General features: G+C 44.3%; 1 protein-coding gene across 1 annotated transcript in view; it reads left to right on the plus strand.

Annotated features, from left to right (window-relative positions):
• ZDHHC13 (zinc finger DHHC-type palmitoyltransferase 13) overlaps nucleotides 1-20,841 on the plus strand; it is a 239,586-nt gene that overhangs the window by 147,841 nt on the left and 70,904 nt on the right. Inside the window, exon 9 of the mRNA XM_069221911.1 lies at nucleotides 3,553-3,686. Coding sequence (XP_069078012.1) covers nucleotides 3,553-3,686 — 134 coding nt within the window. The remainder of the gene's footprint in view (nucleotides 1-3,552; nucleotides 3,687-20,841) is intronic.

Genomic DNA, 20,841 nt, shown 5'->3' on the forward strand with positions numbered 1-20,841 from the left:
CTCATTTTAAGACTGCCAGACTCACGGTGGCGGTCCCACTGCTGACGGGCCGGCAGTGTGAACTTGCAAATTACGAGTGTGGAAGTTTGCCCTGTGCCAAATTGCCACTTTCCCTTGCTCACCACCAGGGTGGTCGGGACCAGGGGGGGCTGGAGATGAGCATCTCAGACCCAGCGGTCCACCCTATACTGCTGTCGCTATCATGAGCCCCCTTTCTGCCAGGGATTTTGAGGCAGTAACACCGCCACAATGTCCCTGATGTAGAGGCTTCCGGTGACAGTTCCCACCCTCTCCCCCCCCATCTACCCAATAGCACTTCCCCCATCCCTTACAACTGAACCCCCAGAACCCCCTACCCCTGCTCCCAGTAGTGACCCTCCTACACGCACGCACCCACAGACATGGACACCCTGACACTCACTCACAGCACCCTTACACTAACACACACACACACGCAACACCTTCTCAAATCCATACACGCACAACACCCCCATTCAGACACGCACCCACTACATCCACCCCCATTGACCCGCATACACACTCCAAAACCCCACCCCCTCCTTTCCTCAACATACATTCACACAACCCCCACCCCTGTCTACATGCATGCACGCACGCACCCTGACCCAGCATTCACACTCATCCACACATGCATCGCCATCACACATTTACACAGACACACACACGCACGCACAAACACTCCCCCTCACTCTCCCCATTCTTGACATGCATACACACACTCACACACATCCATTCACGCGCCCAACCCCTCTCCCCTTGTGGAGGACACTTACTTCGTCTGATGAGGTGCTCCTTCCCAAGGGCACGGGACCCGGTGCTCCCATTGCCACCGCGCCCAGCCATCAGGACACCGCAAGGCCATATTACAGGTCTTAATACGGCTGGCGGAGTCCTTTTGGCAAGGCTGGGCCGTTGGTGGGAGCGCCTCTGACTGCTAGCACGACTACTGGAGGATTTCCACCCAAATTGGAGTGGAAATCCTTCAGTACTTGTAATATGGCAGTCTTCTGGTACCCGTGGCTTCGACAGTCATAGGAAAAGACCACCGAAGTCATAATGAGGGCCTCTGTCATGACTAGCATTTTTGTGAGTAGTCTTTCCAGTCTAGCCATGAGAAGCTTCAGACCTGTTAACCTCCTTTTTGAGTTCATTGTCATATTTGCCCAGTACTCTCAGCATCTTATGAAACTTTTTCTGCATTGACTGCCATTTCGCCTTTAATTGGAGGCCTTAGCCACTCCAGAGTGAGAGGCTTCTTGCCCTTTAACCTGCATATATTATTAATCACTGATGCAGTTACCCTTTCAGAGGGGAGGGCCTGAGTGATCTCTGGCGTTCTAAGTCAACCACTGGGCCATTCTCCCTCTTTGACTATATCTCTGTGTGGTAGCTAATGTGACCCCAGGTCTTGGCTCGTTGAGCCTGTCCTGCCTCTTTTTCATACTAATGAAAGAGTTTGTTTGGCAGACTGTTTGTCCATTCTATTGGATTGTTTGTTCCAGATATCACTGCTGGCTATGTATGAAGCACTATTATTCTCGTGGCAGGGCCTATTGTCAAGACTCCATTTAGAAATGGCCTTAGGTAATGGCATGCAGCCTACCTACTCTGGTTCAAAAAGGCCTGCAGATTTCTCAAATGAGTCTTGCTCTGTCAAGGAATTTGGTAGGCTGTACTAAAGAGTCTTGCTCTGTCAAGGAATTTGGCAGGCTGTACTTTCTTTTTGCTTTCCTGAGGCAGTCTGCTTACTAACTTGCCCCAAATGAAGGAAGTTTGTGGCAAAGAAAATGTATGCTTTCATGGCTACATCAAGTCTTAACACATTTACTAAACCAGAAATCATTGAACTGTAAATTCATAGCATTGGACGATCAAAGGTCCTACCTGCTCTGGATGAGCATAACTTCTAATGCAAACATGTGCATAGAACAAATGTGCAGGTTTATCACACAAAAATGTTAATGGAAATCGTGTTGCTGTAACCAAAACAACAAGAATTTGATAGGCATAAACAGAACCTGTGGTGTGTAGTGCATGATACACAAATGTAAACTTTATGGCTATGAGCATGCTACTTGAGCATTCTTGCTTACTGTTGCCAAGCATGAAAGCAAGGCTTTATATGTCAGAAGCAGTACAGATTGGTAGTATGGTTAACGCAGGTAAATGAAGTGGCATCAGTGATCAGAGTAGCATGAAGGCAAATCGGAAAATGTCACACTTGCTGGAACCATAATGTGCTGCAGTGGAGTTTATCAAGTAAGGCAAGCAACCTTCCAGCTGCTTACCGTTAAAGCGCAAGGGTTTCAATAAAGGCCTTGGAGAAGGGGGCTACACTAACAGGAATTCTTGTTCCTCATAAAAACGGCCCTCCATTGGGGAGTCCTCGGGCCCATTGTTAGGTTTGCTACTGTGGTATTTATTACATTGTTCTCCTTACTCGTGTCTGTATCCTCATTTCTAAATGCTATAATTATTATGGCCTCAAATTCATGATAGTTAATCATTTTGCCAACTGTCTGCAAACTTATTTAATTCTTCTGATCCCTGCTGAAGAGCTTGTCCTGCCATCACTACCTCTTGACTCCACACCTGAGCAACCCAGTGTCTTTACTATAGGGGGGGCATGGTTTACCACCAGGCAGTCCAGCAAAGCTTGAAGCAAGTCCTAGACTATCTCTAATTATCTAAATGTCCCAATTCCCCTCTCCACATCAGCTTAGCATCTATTTATCATTAGGTCCCACACAGGGAATTGTGTTGATGCATACTTTGAATACTGAGGGGGTAGGGGTGAGGACAAGTAGCACTGATAATTTTCCATTGTCGCTTATAGCTGTGCACACTTTTATTCTTGAAAAGAGGTTTTACCTCCATGTGATAATACCAACTCATCGTAGTTTGGTACTATGACAGTGCCTCGGTCTATGTGTGCAAGCTCAGACTGGCGGTAACGTTTCTTATGGTTCCCCATGCATATGATATTATGATAGCTGTAAATACTTTTTGCCATTTATGTTTCCTGTTTAAAAAGAGCATTTTCAAACTTTCATATGGTTACGTGCATCAACTTTGAGATTTCTAAACCATAAGTTTTATTTGGTTGTAATTTTTTTTATTTACTCTGCTTGATAAACCAAATAAATAGATCTTCAGCAATCTGACTTAACAAATAGGTACTTTTTATGGAGCGTTCTGATTTGCTCAGTTTTCTGCAAACTCCAAACTAAATATTAAATCTGAATTCAGTACTTATTTATGATTCTGATAATTTGCATCATGTGAAACATAGTGGTTGGACACTTGGGAATCCTAGTTGAAAGTGTTGTATGAATGTGTTAGTCCAGGTGAGCTACTTCGAAGCTGTAGCTGTTAAAGAATAGCAAGATGGTTATCGGCATACTATGCATTGTTTCCTAGAACTCTTCAAATATGTTGTTCTTTTTCTATTGTTGTATAAACTCTGCTGCATCACCATCTAAAAATAAAACATGTACTGTGCTAAAAAAAAATACAATTTGCTTTTCATAGCTGTTCCTGCTGTTGCTCATCTCCCTTTTTCTGATGTGGTCTGTTGGATTCATTTTGGACATGGAGTCAGATTCCTGGCTTTTGAAAGGGGGTCTTTTCACAGCTTTAGCAATTGGAACCCAGCTCCTGGCCAGGTTTGTCATTTTACTTGTCTTGAATATGTTATGCACAATCTATTAATCTGACAGGGATAATTCGATGAGTAGGAATTCTAGCTAACATTGGTCACATTGTTATAAAGTAAGAAAGATAGCAGTACCATTATTGCATCACCTCTCCCACTTTCTACTGTTTACCTTAGCTGTGCTTTTTTTATCTAGAAGGAATTTGTGACTATAAAAGATGTAGTGAATTGTAGCTATGTATTTTAAATGCAGCCTCTTTCCAAAATGCAGTTTGTAAGGACTTAGGTTGAGGCGGTTTATGTTGCACTAGGTGGAATTTCAGTCTCGGAATAAGCTTGCTCTGAAATTACATCATGAAATAGAGGCTGAGCCCCTCTCAGTGGTACCTCTGTCCACTTAAAGATAGGAGAGGGCTTTCGCACCATCACTGAACCAGATAACCGTTGATGCATTGGTCCTATTGGTTCCAAGATCCACTTCTGTCAGGTGAGGCTGCAGAGAATGTAATATGGTGACCAACTGCTGAATGGCCATTCAAAGCACATTCTAGACTGCTCATTATTGGTTCCAATCTTGAGACGGTAGACACATGTTTTCACTTTTTTGTGAGATGCCTGTTTAGCAAAACTGTATTTTACAGCTAATCTACCACATTGCAGAAATTGACAATACTGGAGCGGACTGTCTAAGCAAGCATCTCTGCTCGTTACTCAAGGGGGAAGTTCTCTAGAAGGCCTTAAACCCCATTTTCGAGGAATGGAGTCATCACCCCATAGATGCATTTGCAACTCAATTGAATTGTGAATAACTTGCTTCGTAGATGTGCAGGGTACCAGAATTGCTATTGGTCAGCTCCTGTTAGAAAGGGCAAGAATCTTCCTGTGTAACTTGTCTTATCCTGAGGGTTCTGCAGAAAATTGTGGAGAGCGGTGGGTCACTTGTCATTATACGTGCACCTGCTTGACCTTTCTGGATTTGGTTCTTGGACTTGCTCTACTTTAGAGGTTCCAGACTCTCCTCTTTCGGTGGAGAAACCCTCCTGTACCTGGAAGGAAAGAGGGTATGGATCCCTCCCTTTGATCTGTTTGAGCTCATGGTTCCTGAAAAGCCATGTCTTGAACATATAGTTCCGTGATCAAAGCACTTGGAGTTCTTGGCAGCTTCCAGAAGCTTCTCCACAAGTTTGTAGCATAAAAGCAAAAAGCTGAGGCTCTGTCACTGAGTAAAACATCAGCCTGTTCAGCAAATTATATAATGTATTTTTGTAATCACCTGGTCAAGACAGAGATACCGATGGACACCTGCATGACTTGCATCTCGCCCATTGTGGGCTACCAGGACGTGGCTGTACTCCATGGCCCAGAGACAGTCAGGATACACTTGGCAGGCAGTAACATATTTTTTTTATTGCTGATTAGGCATCCTGCTGCCTTTTGGAACCTGAGACTGGCCCTAGTCAGGTTGATAAACCTATTGAGGTGATGTCTTCCTGTAATAATAAGCTGTATGGAAGACTTTATTTTTGACATTGGCCAGGCACATAAGTGATCCGAGTGCCCTTTGCGTACAAGGATAGTTTTCAGTGGGAACGGTGGTGCTCTGACAAAGCTATTGTTGAATATTGAAATTCGCCCCATTCCTATAGAGATATTGCAAATGTTAGATTTCAACCTTGCCTTGCCTTTCTATCTGAACCAAGCTAGACATGTGGATTCATTGCAGCACCTTTTATGATCCTTTGCGGCACTGTTGCTGGCTAAAACCTACTCAGGCCATCATTCAAGTTCATTTAATGGCGACTCAATTATCTATAGTCCATAGAGTCTTTCCTAGTATTGGTTCCACCACGCTCAACCCTCAGCCTCTCTTCATAACACACAATAATGTACTCGTTTTTATCAAAAGTAGAACTTTGGAAAGTACTCTTTCACACAGGGATGGAGGCACCCTGTATGTGGTGCATACATACATTCACGGTACTTGTGCACAAAGCTCTGCAACTGAATCACTATGAAGTTATTTTAATCCTTCTTGTTAGCTGCATTTTCTTTGATATTCGTAAAGTGTAGACTTTTTCTGTGCTGCTTCAGGATCCAGTAAAGCATTTTAAATAGATTTTCTCACTGCTTTTATTTTGCTCCCTTTTGAAGTGAGATGATTCCACTGATGGGGATGTGTGGTCGGCTCTGGTCAGTAAGGGGAAGATGCAGTCGTCACAAACTGAAGATTATGTGGGTTTTTGTTGAAAGTGTGACATGAATTGCTGCCTTTAGAAGTAGGGCAACTTGCATCTGGAACAAGCCTTTCTGTTCAGAACCCCCCTTCTGTGGCCGCTCCTTTCTTGGATGCTCTTGAGGTGGAGGTGGTTGCGTTTGTGTAGGTGAACGTTTCACTGTTATAACAGGCTGCACTTGATTAAAAGGATATCTTCCTGCAATTTGGTGTTCTGCTGGCCTTATCGACCTGAAGCACTGGTGCTGAGTGTTGGGATTCCCCTGGACACTCACAGGTAACCATCCTGACAGGGCAAGGCATAAAGCCTCCGTCGGCAACTACCACTGGCAGATCAGGCTGGCCCGTCATCGCCACCTCGTGGATCACATTGACCACAGCTCCAACTCCTCTCTGGAGATCTGTGACATTGTTGAAGAGTTCTCTCAGCTTGCATCCTGCACTACTGCTATTGTTTCTTCCAGATCAACACTTTCTATGCCAGCTGTGCACTACAGCCAACCCCTTCCCCCCGACTATCTTACCTTCCTAGACAGCCTATCCTGTTGTACCAGTGGTTGCTGTCTTTCCAGCTTTACTCCTATCATCTGTGAGATGGTAATCAAATAGCTTAACTCCACCAAATCCAAGGGTCTGATTGTCCATGCCCACATTTTCTTTTCATTCTGCCCTGATACTTTCAGCCCGCCACTCTTTGTAATGCACCTCTTGTTTTGGCTGAAGTCCCCTGCCTATGGAAATATGCTAATGTGATTCAACTAATTAAAAAGCTCAACAACTGTGCTCAAGTTCTGTTAAGTTACAGGTTTCTATCTCTCATTCCTCTGCCAGCTAAAGTCCTTGAAAAAGCAGTCAGCTCTCACTTGTCCTCTTTTCACAAAGAATGTTCCATTCTGGACCTGTCCCAATCTGGCTTCAGAGTTACCCACAGCACTGAGACTGATCGCTGCAACCGATTCTGTCAGTCTTGCCCTGGATCAGGGAGCCTTAGCGGCCCTGGTCCTACTTGATCTGTCCACGCCTTTCAATACAGACTCCATGCTATCCTCAGTCACTTTTATGAGAGCAACATCTGACTGGATGACCTCTTTTCCTTGTGGAAGATCTCTGTCCCTCTTTATCGTCTTATTGGTCTGAGCTCTCCGATCTCACCTGCGTGTTCTTCAGAACTCCTCCATAAGCCACACTTTATTAATGTTTATATAGCCCCTCTCTGCAGCCTCATCAGGAAATATGGTCTCAAAGTCACCTTCTATGTAGGCGATACACAACTTTGTGTCGATCTTCAACTACGTAGTCTCCACTGGAATAGATTTAGTTCCTGCATGTTGGATATGGCAAGCTGATGTGTGAGCACTGTCTGAAGTTGAAAGCTACAAGACTGACGTCATGCTCTTTGGCAGCGCCACTTCCTTTTGGGACAGCAGCTGGTAGTCACTGATTGTTGGTCTCGCCACATACCCACCTCCTCTGCCAAAAACCTTGCGTTCGCTCTGTATAGTAATCTTACAGTGGCTGACCAGATCATATGAGAAAAATGTTTGTGGTTTTCTGTCAGCTCATACAAGTCTGTCAATGAGGTCCTTAAAACCAGCATGCCTTCACACATTTACAAAATTGTACATTAAATACCATCTATTCTTTTTCACATAATATTATTATTGTATGAGTGACACTCCAAGGCTGGAGGTAGTGGTATAAATGAACATTCAAGGAAGTCAAAACAAATCAGACTTCTACAATTCTAACATCACACCCTCAGAGTTGGAGTAAAAAAAAGTGCTGTAACCTCTATGCATCACATGTAAAAATGTAAAAGATTTAAATGTTACTTAACTTTACAATACCGTTGAAACTACCATCCATTGATTAACACCCCAAAGGGTTGTTAGTCTCATCGGAAATCTCACAGGGCTGTAACTAGTCCTCCATTTTGAGAGCCCCTCCCCCGTGTGCTGCCTCATCACAAGATGGTAGTCCTCATTTGATTTGAAAGAGATAGAAGACTTGTTCACTCGCAGGATTATAGACAGTATACACACTGGATGGGCGCCCCATAATGTGTCTGACTGTTATGCTGTGGGGTTTGTTTTTGACTTCTTGTGTATTAACTGGCTGATAAGGGTTATGAACTTGTCCCAGCCATCTTCTATACATCCCTTCCCTCTCCATATCAGCTTGATTGACCCCCACAACATCCCTTTTCTCTCACATGACGATGGACAACTTTACCTAACTGTAATTCAGTGGTTTATAGTAAAAAGTGGGCACTTCTCTGCCACCTTACCTGCAATGGAAAGGGGTTCTCCTTCCCCATAGGAAAGCAAATGTGCAACTAGTAAATAGAACCATGGGACCCTACCCGGCCTGAATCCCAAATACATAAAGCCGTCGCACATCTCGCAGGATCTCCTCCGTCCTGTTTGCTGCTATTAGGACGGTCTTCCCACAAGAAGCCCTGTCTGTGTGACTACTTGACTCACTCTGTAACTCCCCACTCGTTTATTTGGTTCTGTCTCTCCACTCAGACATGGGTCTTAATTCCCTATGTGAACTTGACACCAAACTGGAACTGGCTGGCACAAGGCCTATAAAATTAAGTACCCTCCTAATCTAACAAAAAATGTTTCCAAGACCTTTCTCAAATTTCACCCAAAAATCCTAATCTCCGACCCCCTCTTCTGCTCGACAAAAAAGAGCTTTAATAAGTGATCTCATCCTCTACACGGAAGGAAGAGCTGAATGGAGGAAAGCCCTTTACTCACTACTCTTGATCACGACGTCTAGGAAAACGCCTCAAGGTCTAAGCAACCATCTCCATTTACAACAATGGGATTATCCTCATCCAATCACCAGACCGCAACCTAGAATTATTTGATGAAATCTTCGCTACCATCAAACTTGCTGTGACAGGTAAGGAATCTACTGCCTCCCAAGGTCACCCTAGCTCTCCATGCAACCCACAGGGACCCAAGCTATCGTCCTCACATAGCCTAGCCACACTAAGAGTGTCACCCCTTTTTCCCCCTCGCTCCCATGACCCAAATGATGACTTTCTTTAAGTCAGAACTCCCAAAACTGACTAGTAACATGATCCACGTGACCTAGCACCTCTTCTCAGCAAGCTCTCGAGCGCTGCTCCTCCATGCCCCAAGCCTAAATCCATCTCCAACCTGACATCCCCCTCACTGGTTTCCTTAAACCAACTTTACAACATAAAGCACCCTCCACCGCCTGGCTACTTGTCCCAACCCATGACCAACTGTTTCCACACAGCACTAGAATCCAGACATGGCGATATTACACCAGAACTACAACTACTTAAGACAGACTTACATAGACTAATAAACATCACCTCAGAGAAGGCATTCAATTGGGGGCCCTACAGGACTCCCGAAATTAATAGACACAACCACTCCCAATCTACCAGACAAAGCTGCCCTTATACATAGTTGCCAACATTTTCTCAACAATCTCTGCACCCCCTCAAATGAAGTGATGAACTATGCCCTAACCCAACGCCTCCACTCGACCATCAGACTGAAAGATCCTCTATCACACAGCGACAGTCACTGCCTCCTCTCATATAATCCTACATACCACGGTAACCCAGACAATTTGGTTCTTATGTAAACTATTCCCTTGAATTCCCATAGAAAACCTAGGCCCAATTCTATAGACGTTATCAAGTCCAACCTTAAGCGAGTTCCCGTCACACAGAATACCCCAGCGAATGCCAAACCACACTTGAAATGCATGCTACTTAGCTGCAGATTGGCAACGAAGCACACAGCGGACATCACTGACCTCAGTCTCTCACATGAGCTGGACCTTTTAATCTTGACTGAAACATGGCTAAATGACACCCCCCTACGAATCCTCGACATATTAATCACAAAACTAGTCAGACCTACCAGACCAGATGGAGGCACCGCCTGCATACACCACAACAGCCTTTCGTTGAAACAGTCACAAATCGTTGTTCTAACCTCATGTGAATACCTATGTATGAACATTGCGAGTAACAATAGGCCAATTTGCAAATTGCACTTGATCTACCACCCTACAACTGACAACCTTTCATTCATCAAACAAATTATGGAAATCATCTCAATCAGCATGGGACCACCCTGCACCCAGATCATCCTCAGAGATTTCAACCTTCACTGGAGTGACCCGAAAAATCCTGTGGTTAACAGCCTTAGAACTTTCCTAACAGACCTCAGCCTGACCCAAATCTGAGACATCCCTGCTCGCAACCTGGGTGCGAACTTATCATTGCTACGGCAAATTCCATTCTACTTGAATCTATTGTCTCCTGCGACTGGACAGACCACCACCGCATCACCTGCCTCATCACTGAATCGGTGAGAACTCACAAGGCTCAACTAAATAAACCCATACACTGGAAAAGGAGCATGCAAAACATAAACCATAATGAACTGACATCACTCAGAAATAAAATCCTGCCTCCTCCTTTGGTCATGTCAGATGTCCATGACCTTACAGTCCGCTACAGCAACTCCATGACAAACATTCTAGACACGATTGCGCCCTTACAGCTAAAAAGAATGTCTACTAAATACTCCAAACCATGGTACAATGGTAGCCTAAATTAAGATAGACACAAATTGAGATTAGCTGAACGAGGGTGGAGATCCTCACAGTCCCTTAAGAACTTGAGATCGCTGAGGAGCATCTATAACAAAAGCTTCAGAAATTCGAAATTTAATTTCTTTAGAAACCAACAATGCAAAGCCAGAAACTGCCCAAAAAACAGTTTGAATTTGTCAAACTACAGTCTAATGGGCCACCCAACCTTTCCACAATCGAGTCGAACCTGCAGCCAAACTGCAAGGAATTTGCCACCTCCTTCCTGTAAAAGACAAAAAAGATTGAAACTGGTCTGCTAACAGCAATGGAGCACCTTCTGATCATACCTATCACTTCCCAGGATAGTAAATGCTCAGTTACTTAAAGACACTATACCAGACTGCCTAAAATCGGGGCAGGTGCCCACTATTCTTTAAAAACCCACAGCTGATCATGCTGACCCAAATAACTTCTGTCTAATCTCCACTACTACGACTTTGGCAAAGCTCCTTGAGAAATGTGTCCATGTCCAACTATGCAATCTGTCAAGGTTTGCAAGTTCCTCAGGAGCAGCATCCTCAGGAGACCCACATTCTGGCAGCTCCGAGTGGTATTAATCTCATCTGGTATAGATGGCCAGATGAGAGGAAGGGAATTAGGGAGGGTACTGCGGGGAAGGAGATCTGAAGCAGAGGATCCACAACAGTGAGCTTAGGCACACTATAATTTAGTTACATTGCAGTCACTCTAAACAGTGTTGATATTTCAGTACTAAAAGAATTACCTGTGAAGAAAGCATGGTGTTGATTATAAACTGTTGGTCATTGTATCGTTATCTTGTTTTAAACCAAGCAATTGGGATCTAACAATGTCTCAGATGATATGATAAACTCGCTAGCCTTAAAATTTATGCCTTCTGCCAGTTGTTCTTTTAGGGCTAGTTATCCATGAACAAATCACTCCTGTGTCTCTAACAATAACATATAACAGAGGGCAGTGAAGTTCTGAATGTTTTTTGATTCTTATGCCAGCTTTTTCCTACTAAGTTTCTTTGTTCCAGGATACACAATCAAGCAATAAGATTGTGCCCATAAATCACATGCTGATCGGGTATCAAAAACATGTCTTTTCGGAGATGCCCGATACTACTGGCATCCACCTCTTTACGTGAGACCAATTAAGACTACTTCACAACACTGAAGACTACTCCAATTTAGGTACCACAGAGAGCGCATCAAAGAATAAAAAAGGGAGCTCTCTTACCTGATCCCCGCAGTCCACGACTCACTGTGGCAACGCTTCGGTGTCAGTCAGCTGCAGTCCGGAACCTTTGTGACGGGCTGCCAACTCGAATGAAGGTACTTCAATAATCCCCACTTGGCGAATGGGCAGGGCCATATTTGAGGCCTGGAAACAAAGATGGTGGCCATGGCTTGGGCGGTGCTGCAACTAAAGAAGGACTTTATCAGTAACACGGAAAACAAAAGTAACTCACCATGCAAGGACTCAGATGGTAACAATACCGACGAGCGCTGTAAACTAAAATTCATAACATTCAACATACATGACCCCATTAGCGCTTTTACACACCAAGAAGGAATTTGACATGTAAATGTTAATTTGTGATCACATAAGAAAATATTTGGTGCAATTCTTAGAAGCTTTGAAGTGCTTATTGGGATATTCACCACACTAGTGTCTTAACCTGCACTGCTTCCGTCCTGGATGCTGACACAACCACATAGATCAGTTCTGACTGATAGATCTGTTCCAATCCGGCTTCCATCAGGATCACAGCACAGAATCAGCTCTTGCATACATAGATGACAGTGCACCAAAATGTTAGACCAGAATGAATCTTGCCTTCTAATCCTCCTAGAGCTATCCTCTGCTTTCGGTACGGTCAAACACGACAGTCCCCTAGACCTATTGGAACGAAGGATGTGGCTATCGCGATCCATTCTAAACTGGAAAAGGGTGCAGTGAGTGGGGGGGAAAAAAGGGCGCTCAAGGACAAAAATAGGCCGCCAAATCGCTATATGGTGCCTTCACAAGGGACCAAACCCATCCCTCAAACCGTTTACAATGTAAACAAAAACACAAAAATGACCTATGTGAGGCACTCAAATGAGTTACGAGAGCATGTACATGTACATACTATTTGTTGTATATGTACATGCTCTCATTGTAACTCATTTGAGTGCCTCACGTAGGTAATTTTTCCATTCTAAACTGGTTTGTCTAGTTTCTCCGCAACAGAACTCAAAGAATTAGGTTTAACCAGTCCCTGTCTAATTCCATTCAGGTCACATTGTGGGCCCCAAAGGGGTCCACACACTCACCCACACTCTTTAACCTATTCATGGAGCCTCTAACTGAATTTCTGAATTCTTTTCGCATCTAATACCACATGTACGTAGACAACACTCAACTGTACCTGCAAATCTCTTCCCTCAAAGATATCAGATTGCTCAGCATAACTCTGCATAAAAAACAAAACTGGCTAACCTGCAGCAGCCTCAAACTAAAAGCTCTCAAAACGGAACCCTTCTTAATCGCCCCATCCAAGCAATCACTTGTTATTGAAGAGTGGCTGAAGCAACTAACAGTGCTTAAGTGCCTTTTAGATGTAAGTCTCCACAAGATCACTGGAAATAATCCTTGACAAGAACCTAAACATGCAGAAACACATCGTCAGCCATTAAAGGAGCACACTTTCAAATAGGCGTATTAAGAAAAATCAAACCCTTCGTCCCCCTCAATGATTTCAAGTCAACTGTTCAAGCTCTGGTGATTTCCAAATTGGACTATGGAAGCACAACTTTCTGCAGCCTTTCTAGATCTAAGTTGGCTCCAATAAGGGCATCTCTGAAGTCTGTTACAAGACTTCTCACAGGATCCAGAATAAACAACCACATTACTCCTGATCTTAAATATCTAAACTGGCTGCCACATGAGGCGAGGATACAGCTAAGAATTTCTTGCATGACCCATAAAGCCCTACACTTCAACTCACCGAGGTACCTGGCAGAAAAACAGGAGCTTTCTGGCGGCTGCAGATCCTCAGGAAGCACCAGCACCTTATTGTTGAAACCTCAAATTCCATAAAAAGCAACCCCACAACTGAGCTTTTTCAGGAATTAGCCCGAGAATTTGGAGCTTCCTTGCCCCCTGAAATCAGACTAAACCCCCTCAACCGCATCATTGAAAAAAAGAAGTAAAAATGCTTCTGATGTAAATTTATGCCCTAGAACCACTTGCTCTTCTCTATGTGCACCAATACAACGCATTGTCTACTTCCTTTGTTCTTACTGTCTTACCGTGACCTTGTTGATTGACCTATTGGCCTTTACTCTGAGGTGGTCTTGGCTCCCACCTTGAAACTGCACCATTATGTAATGTTCGTGAATACGTTTGCTGTCTGATCTCGATGTTTCTTCTTACCTGACCACGTGTAAAGCTCTTGGATACCCTTGTGAGGTATTAAGGTAACAGAAGTGTTCTTTCTGTTCACATACTTTTTTATATATATATATATATATATATATATATATATATATATATATAAGACAATGGAGCCAGACTACACCCAAAGGAGGCTCCACATCCAAAAAGAAACAGGGAAGATCAGCACTCTCCCTCCTATTAGAATGAAGCGCAAACTTGCCTTCCAGGAGAAAGACGAGCAGCCACAGGCAAAGGTGGCTAAACAAGTAAGCCCGCCACCGTCTCCACAACGCTCGCCGCAAACATCACCGGTAGCCACTCCACCTATGATGCAATCCCCGACTCATACAGGGATGAGTCGAGATGACCCTGACGCGTGCGACCTTTATGATGCGCCAGTGTCAGATAATAGTCCTGACTGTTATCCAGCTAGACTGTCGCCACCAGAAGATAGTACAGCCTACGCACAGGTGGTGTCGAGGGCAGAGGCATTTCATAATGTCAGCCTGCATGCAGAGCCCATTGAAGACGACTTTCTATTTAATACACTGTCGTCCACACACAGCCAGTACCAGAGTCTTCCCATGCTACCCGGAATGCTTAAACACTCCAAACAAGTGTTTGAGGAGCCTGTAAAAGGAAGGGCCATTACTCCAAGAGTGGAGAAAAAATATAAACCGCCACCAACAGACCCCGTGTACATCACACAACAGCTAACACCGGACTCAGTTGTAGTAGGGGCAGCTCGCAAGAGAGCGAACTCACATACTTCAGGAGATGCACCACCTCCATATAAAGAAAGTCGAAAATTCGACGCAGCAGGCAAAAGGGTGGCGGCCCAGGCAGCAAACCAGTGGCGTATTGCAAACTCACAGGCTTTGTTGGCCAGATACGATAGGGCTCATTGGGACGAAATGCAACACTTTATAGAACATTTGCCCAAGGAGTTCCAGAAGAGAGCACAGCAAGTAGTAGAAGAAGGACAGAGTATCTCCAATAATCAGATACGGTCAGCAATGGATGCAGCAGACACAGCTGCTAGAACTGTCAACACAGCAGTGACAATAAGGAGACATGCATGTCTGCGTGCATCAGGATTTAAACCAGAAATACAGCAAGCTGTGCTGAATATGCCATTTAACGGACAGCAGTTGTTTGGGCCGGAGGTGGACACTGCTATCAAAAAACTTAAGGAAGACACTGATACGGCCAAAGCCATGGGTGCACTCTACTCCCCACAGAGCAGAGGCACATTTCGAAAAACACAGTTTCGAGGGGGGTTTCGAGGGCAAAGCACAGAACCCACGACCTCACAAACAAGGCCCACTTATCAGAGCCAATATCTGCGGGGAAGTTTTCGGGGACAATATATAGGGGGACAGTTCCAAAAAAGTAGAGGGAAGTTCCAAAGCCCCAAAACTCCTCAAAACAAGCAGTGACTTCCAAGTCACACATCCCCAACACATAACACCTGTGGGGGGGGAGACTAAGCAAATTTTACAAACATTGGGAGGAGATAACAGACACTTGGGTACAGGCAATTATCCAGCATGGTTATTGCATAGAATTGCTCAAATTCCCTCCAAACGTCCCACCGAAAACACACAATATGTCAAAACAACATATAGATCTTCTAGGACTAGAAGTTCAGGCATTGCTACAGAAAGAAGCAATAGAATTAGTACTAAACCAACAGAAAAGAACAGGGGTTTACTCTCCGTACTTTCTCATACCCAAAAAAGACAAGAGTCTGAGACCTATATTAGATCTCAGAACATTAAATACCTACATCAAATCAGATCACTTTCACATGGTGACATTACAGGACGTAATCCCACTGCTCAAACAACAAGACTACATGACAACACTAGACCTAAAGGATGCATATTTCCATATACCGATACATCCTTCACATTGCTATTCAGAATAACAACTGCGCCAAGAGTTTTTACAAAATGCCTGGCAGTCGTAGCTGCACATATCAGAAGGCAGCAAATACATGTGTTCCCGTACCTAGACAATTGGTTAATCAAAACCAACACGCTAGAACGGTGTTCACAACACACAAAGTATGTTATAGAAACCCTCCACAAACTAGGTTTCTCAATCAACTACACAAAGTCACACCTTCTGCCGTGTCAAACACAGCAATACGTAGGGGCGACAATCAACACAGCAAAAGGGATTGCCACTCCAAGCCCACAAAGGGTTCAGGCATTTCACAATGTAATACAGGCCATGTAGCCAAAACAAAAAATAAAAGTCAAAATGGTGATGAAACTCCTAGGCATGATGACCTCATGCATAGCCATTGTCCCAAACGCAAGGTTGTACATGCGGCCCTTACAGCAGTGCCTAGCATCACAATGGTCACAGGCACAGGGTCAACTTCTATATCTGGTGTTGGTAGACCGCCAAACATACTCCTCGCTTCAATGGTGGAACAGTATAAATTTAAACCAAGGGCGGCCTTTTCAAGACCCAGTGCCACAATATGTAATAACGACAGATGCCTCCATGATAGGGTGGGGAGCACACCTCAATCAACACAGCATCCAAGGACAATGGGACACTCAGCAAAAACAGTTTCACATAAATCACTTAGAACTATTGCCAGTATTTCTAGCGCTGAAAGCATTTCAACCCATAATAAGCCACAAACACATTCTTGTCAAAACAGACAACATAACAACAATGTATTACCTAAACAAACAGGGAGGGACACACTCAACACAGTTGTGTCTCCTGGCACAGAGAATATGTCATTGGGCGATTCACAACCACATTCGCCTAATAGCACAATTTATTCCAGGAATTCAGAATCAGTTAGCAGACAATCTCTCTCGGGATCACCAACAGATCCACGAATGGGAGATTCACCCCCAAATACTGAACACTTACTTCCAGAGTTGGGGAACACCACAAATAGATCTATTTGCAACAAAAGAAAACGCAAAATGCCAAAACTTCGCATCCAGGTACCCACAAGATCAGTCTCAGGGCAATGCGTTATGGATGAGTTGGTCAGGGATATTTGCTTACGCTTTTCCCCCTCTCCCACTCCTTCCATATCTGGTAAACAAGTTGAGTCAAAACAAACTCAGACTCATACTAATAGCGCCAACATGGGCAAGACTACCTTGGTACACAACACTACTAGACCTCTCAGTAGTGCCTCATGTCAAACTACCAAACATACCAGATCTGTTAACGCAACACAAACAACAGATCAGACACCCAAATCCAGCATCGCTGAATCTAGCAATTTGGCTCCTGAAGTCCTAGAGTTCGGACACTTAGACCTTACACAGGAATGTATGGAGGTCATAAAACAAGCTAGGAAACCTACCACTAGACATTGCTATGCAAATAAGTGGAAAAGATTTGTTTATTACTGCCATAATAATCAAATTCAACCCTTACACGCATCTGCCAAAGACATCGTAAGATACTTACTACATTTGCAAAAGTCAAAGCTAGCTTTTTCTTCCATTAAGATACATCTTCCGCAATTTCAGCTTACCTACAAATTACGCACTCAACTTCACTATTTAGGATACCAGTCATAAAAGCGTTTATGGAAGGCCTAAAGAGAATTATACCACCAAGAACACCACCAGTTCCTCCGTGGAACCTCAACATTGTCTTAATACGACTCATGGGTCCACCTTTTGAGCCCATGCACTCTTGTGAAATGCAAAACTTTACATGGAAAGTTGCATTTTTAACATCTCTAAGAAGAGTAAGTGAGATTCAAGCATTTACCATACAAGAACCATTTATTCAAGTACACAAGCATAAAGTAGTTCTACGGATAAATCCTAATTTTTTACAAAAAGTCATATCACCGTTCCACTTGAATCAAACAGTAGAATTAACAGTGTTCTTCCCACAGCCAGATTCTGTAGCTGAAAGAGCACTACATACATTAGACATCAAAAGAGTGTTAATGTACTACATTGACAGAACAAAACTAATTCGAAAAACAAAACAATTATTTAATGCTTTCCAAAAACCTCATACAGGAAATCCAATTTCTAAACAAGGCATTGCTAGATGGATAGTTAAGTGCATTCAAACCTGTTATCTTAAAGCAAAAAGAGAACTGCCTATTACACCAAAGGCACACTCAACTAGAAAGAAAGGTGCTACCATGGCCTTTGTAGGAAATATTCCAATGACCGAAATATGTAAGGCAGCTACATGGTCTACGCCTCATACATTTACCAAACACTACTGTGTAGATGTGTTAACGGCACAACAAGCCACAGTAGGTCAAGCAGTACTACAAACATTGTTTCAAACAACTTCAACTCCTACAGGCTGAACCACCGCTTTTGGGGAGATAACTGCTTACTAGTCTATGCACAGCATGTGTTTCTGCAGCTACACATGCCATCGAACGGAAAATGTCACTTACCCAGTGTACATCTGTTCGTGGCATTAGTTGCTGCAGATTCACATGCGCCCACCCGCCTCCCCGGGAGACTGTAGCCGTTTAGAAGTTGATCTTGAACATTTGTAAATTTGTAAATATATTACTTTAAACTACATTATGTACATACGTATTCACTCCATTGCACGGGCACTATTACTAGCATACACCACTCCTACCTCACCCTCTGCGGGGAAAACAATCTAAGATAGAGTCGACGCCCATGCGCAATGGAGCCGAAATGGGAGGAGTCCCTCGATCTCGTGACTCGAAAAGACTTCTTCGAAGAAAAACAACTTGTAACACTCCGAGCCCAACACCAGATGGCGGAATGTGCACAGCATGTGAATCTGCAGCAACTAATGCCACGAACAGATGTACACTGGGTAAGTGACATTTTCCATATATATATATAATATATTCAGTGGCATGTGTAGCTGCAGATACACATGCTGTGCATTATCCTGCCATCTAGTGTTGGGCTCGGAGTGTTACAAGTTGTTTTTCTTCGAAGAAGTCTTTTCGAGTCACGAGACCGAGGGACTCCTCCCTTTCGGCTCCATTGCGCATGGGCGTCAACTCCATCTTAGATTGTTTTCTTTCCGCCATCGGGTTCGGACGTGTTCCTCTTCGCTCCGTATTTCGAATCGGGAAAGTTAGCTAAATATCGAAAATTCTACGGTATTGTTCGCTCTCGGTACCGGTTTAGTGTTAGCGTATCAACACCGACAGTAGAAGCGCTCCGGCGGCCCTTCAGGGCTTCCGCTCTTCAGCAGGGCCTGGTCGGCCCGACCGTTTCCATCGACGAAACTAATGGACCGGATCCCCTTCCGCTTCTGTCCGAAGTGCCACTCGAAGTATCCTTATACAGACCAACACTTGGTCTGTAATATGTGTCTGTCACCAGAACACAGGGAGGATACTTGTGAGGCCTGTCGGGCATTTCGATCGAAAAAGACCCTACGCGATCGAAGAGCCAGAAGACTACAGATGGCGTCGACACCGAGGGAACAACTCGACGTCAAAGAGGAGGAAAGAATTTCCATCCTGGGAGCGGACTCAGATGATTCTGAAAGTGAGCGACCCGCAACGACGCAGAAAACAGTGAGTAAAACTGCCCGTCCAAGACTCACACAAAGTTCGTAAAGGCCAAGGGGATGCCACCACCAGCAGGCCATGGCTTAACCCATCGAAAAGACAGTGACCAAACATCGGCACCGAAAAAGGCCAAAGAACTGCCGAAGACATCCGACTCCGGTCGAGATTCAGGCTCCGAACAATCTCGGCACCGAGAGGTCGACTCATCCAAGGTGAGAAAAGTTACGTCGGAACCGAAAAGGCTTTCACAGAAGCTTCGGTACTGAAAAAAGCGTCTTCGGAGCCGAAAAGTAGCTCTTACACGGAAGAGCAAGGACTTTCTAGCCAAATGCAAAAACACAGATTTGAGCAGCAGATAGGTATGGGGGAACCAGACCATACCCAAAGGAGGTTGCATATCCAGAAAGAGACTGGGAAAATACAAACTCTTCCTCCAATTAAAACCAAAAGAAAGCTGGTATTTCATGAGTCAGAAATGCAGCCAAAGGCAAAGGTGGCAAGAGATAAAACACCACCCCCAAGGTTTTCGCCACAACCTTCTCCTCTGCATTCACCACAGCTGTCCCCGGTAACAACACCCCCAATGCAGTCACCGACCCATACAGGGATGACACAGGATGATCCGGATGCATGGGACTTGTATGATGCTCCGGTATCAGACAACAGCCCAGATTGCTACCCAACAAGGCCGTCACCTCCAGAGGACAGTACTGCATATATGCAGGTACTATCAAGGGCAGCTACATTCATAATGTAGCAATACATTCAGAGCCAATAGAGGATGATTTCCTATTCAACACCTTGGCGTCCACCCACACTTCCTACCAGAGTCTGCCAATGCTCCCAGGCATGCTTAAGCATGCAAAACAGGTCTTCCAGGAGCCAGTGAAAGGAAGGTCTATCACACCTACGGTGGAGAAAAAGTACAAACCTCCCCCAATGGACCCTGTGTTTATAACACAGCAGCTTACGCCACCTCTCAAACCAGACCCACCTATCAGGGACAATACCAGAGAGGAGGGTTTCGAGGCTCATATAGGGGTGGACAATTCCCAAGAGCAAGGGGAAAATTCCAAACCCCCTAAAACAAGTCAAACCAAACAGTGACTTCAATGTCACAAAACCCCAACACTTAACACCAGTGGGGGGGAGACTTACTGCATTCTACAAAAACTGGACACACATAACTACGGACGCATGGGTCCTAGCCATTATCCAACATGGTTATTGCATAGAATTCATAAATTTCCCGCCAGATGTGCCCCCAAGAGCACACAATATGTCCAAACAACACTTACACCTGTTACAAATAGAAGTCCAAGCATTGTTACAAAAACAAGCAATAGAGTTAGTACCCAA

This window comes from Pleurodeles waltl, chromosome 3_1 (genome assembly GCF_031143425.1).
Source record: "Pleurodeles waltl isolate 20211129_DDA chromosome 3_1, aPleWal1.hap1.20221129, whole genome shotgun sequence".
Classification (NCBI taxonomy): Eukaryota; Metazoa; Chordata; class Amphibia; order Caudata; family Salamandridae; genus Pleurodeles; species Pleurodeles waltl.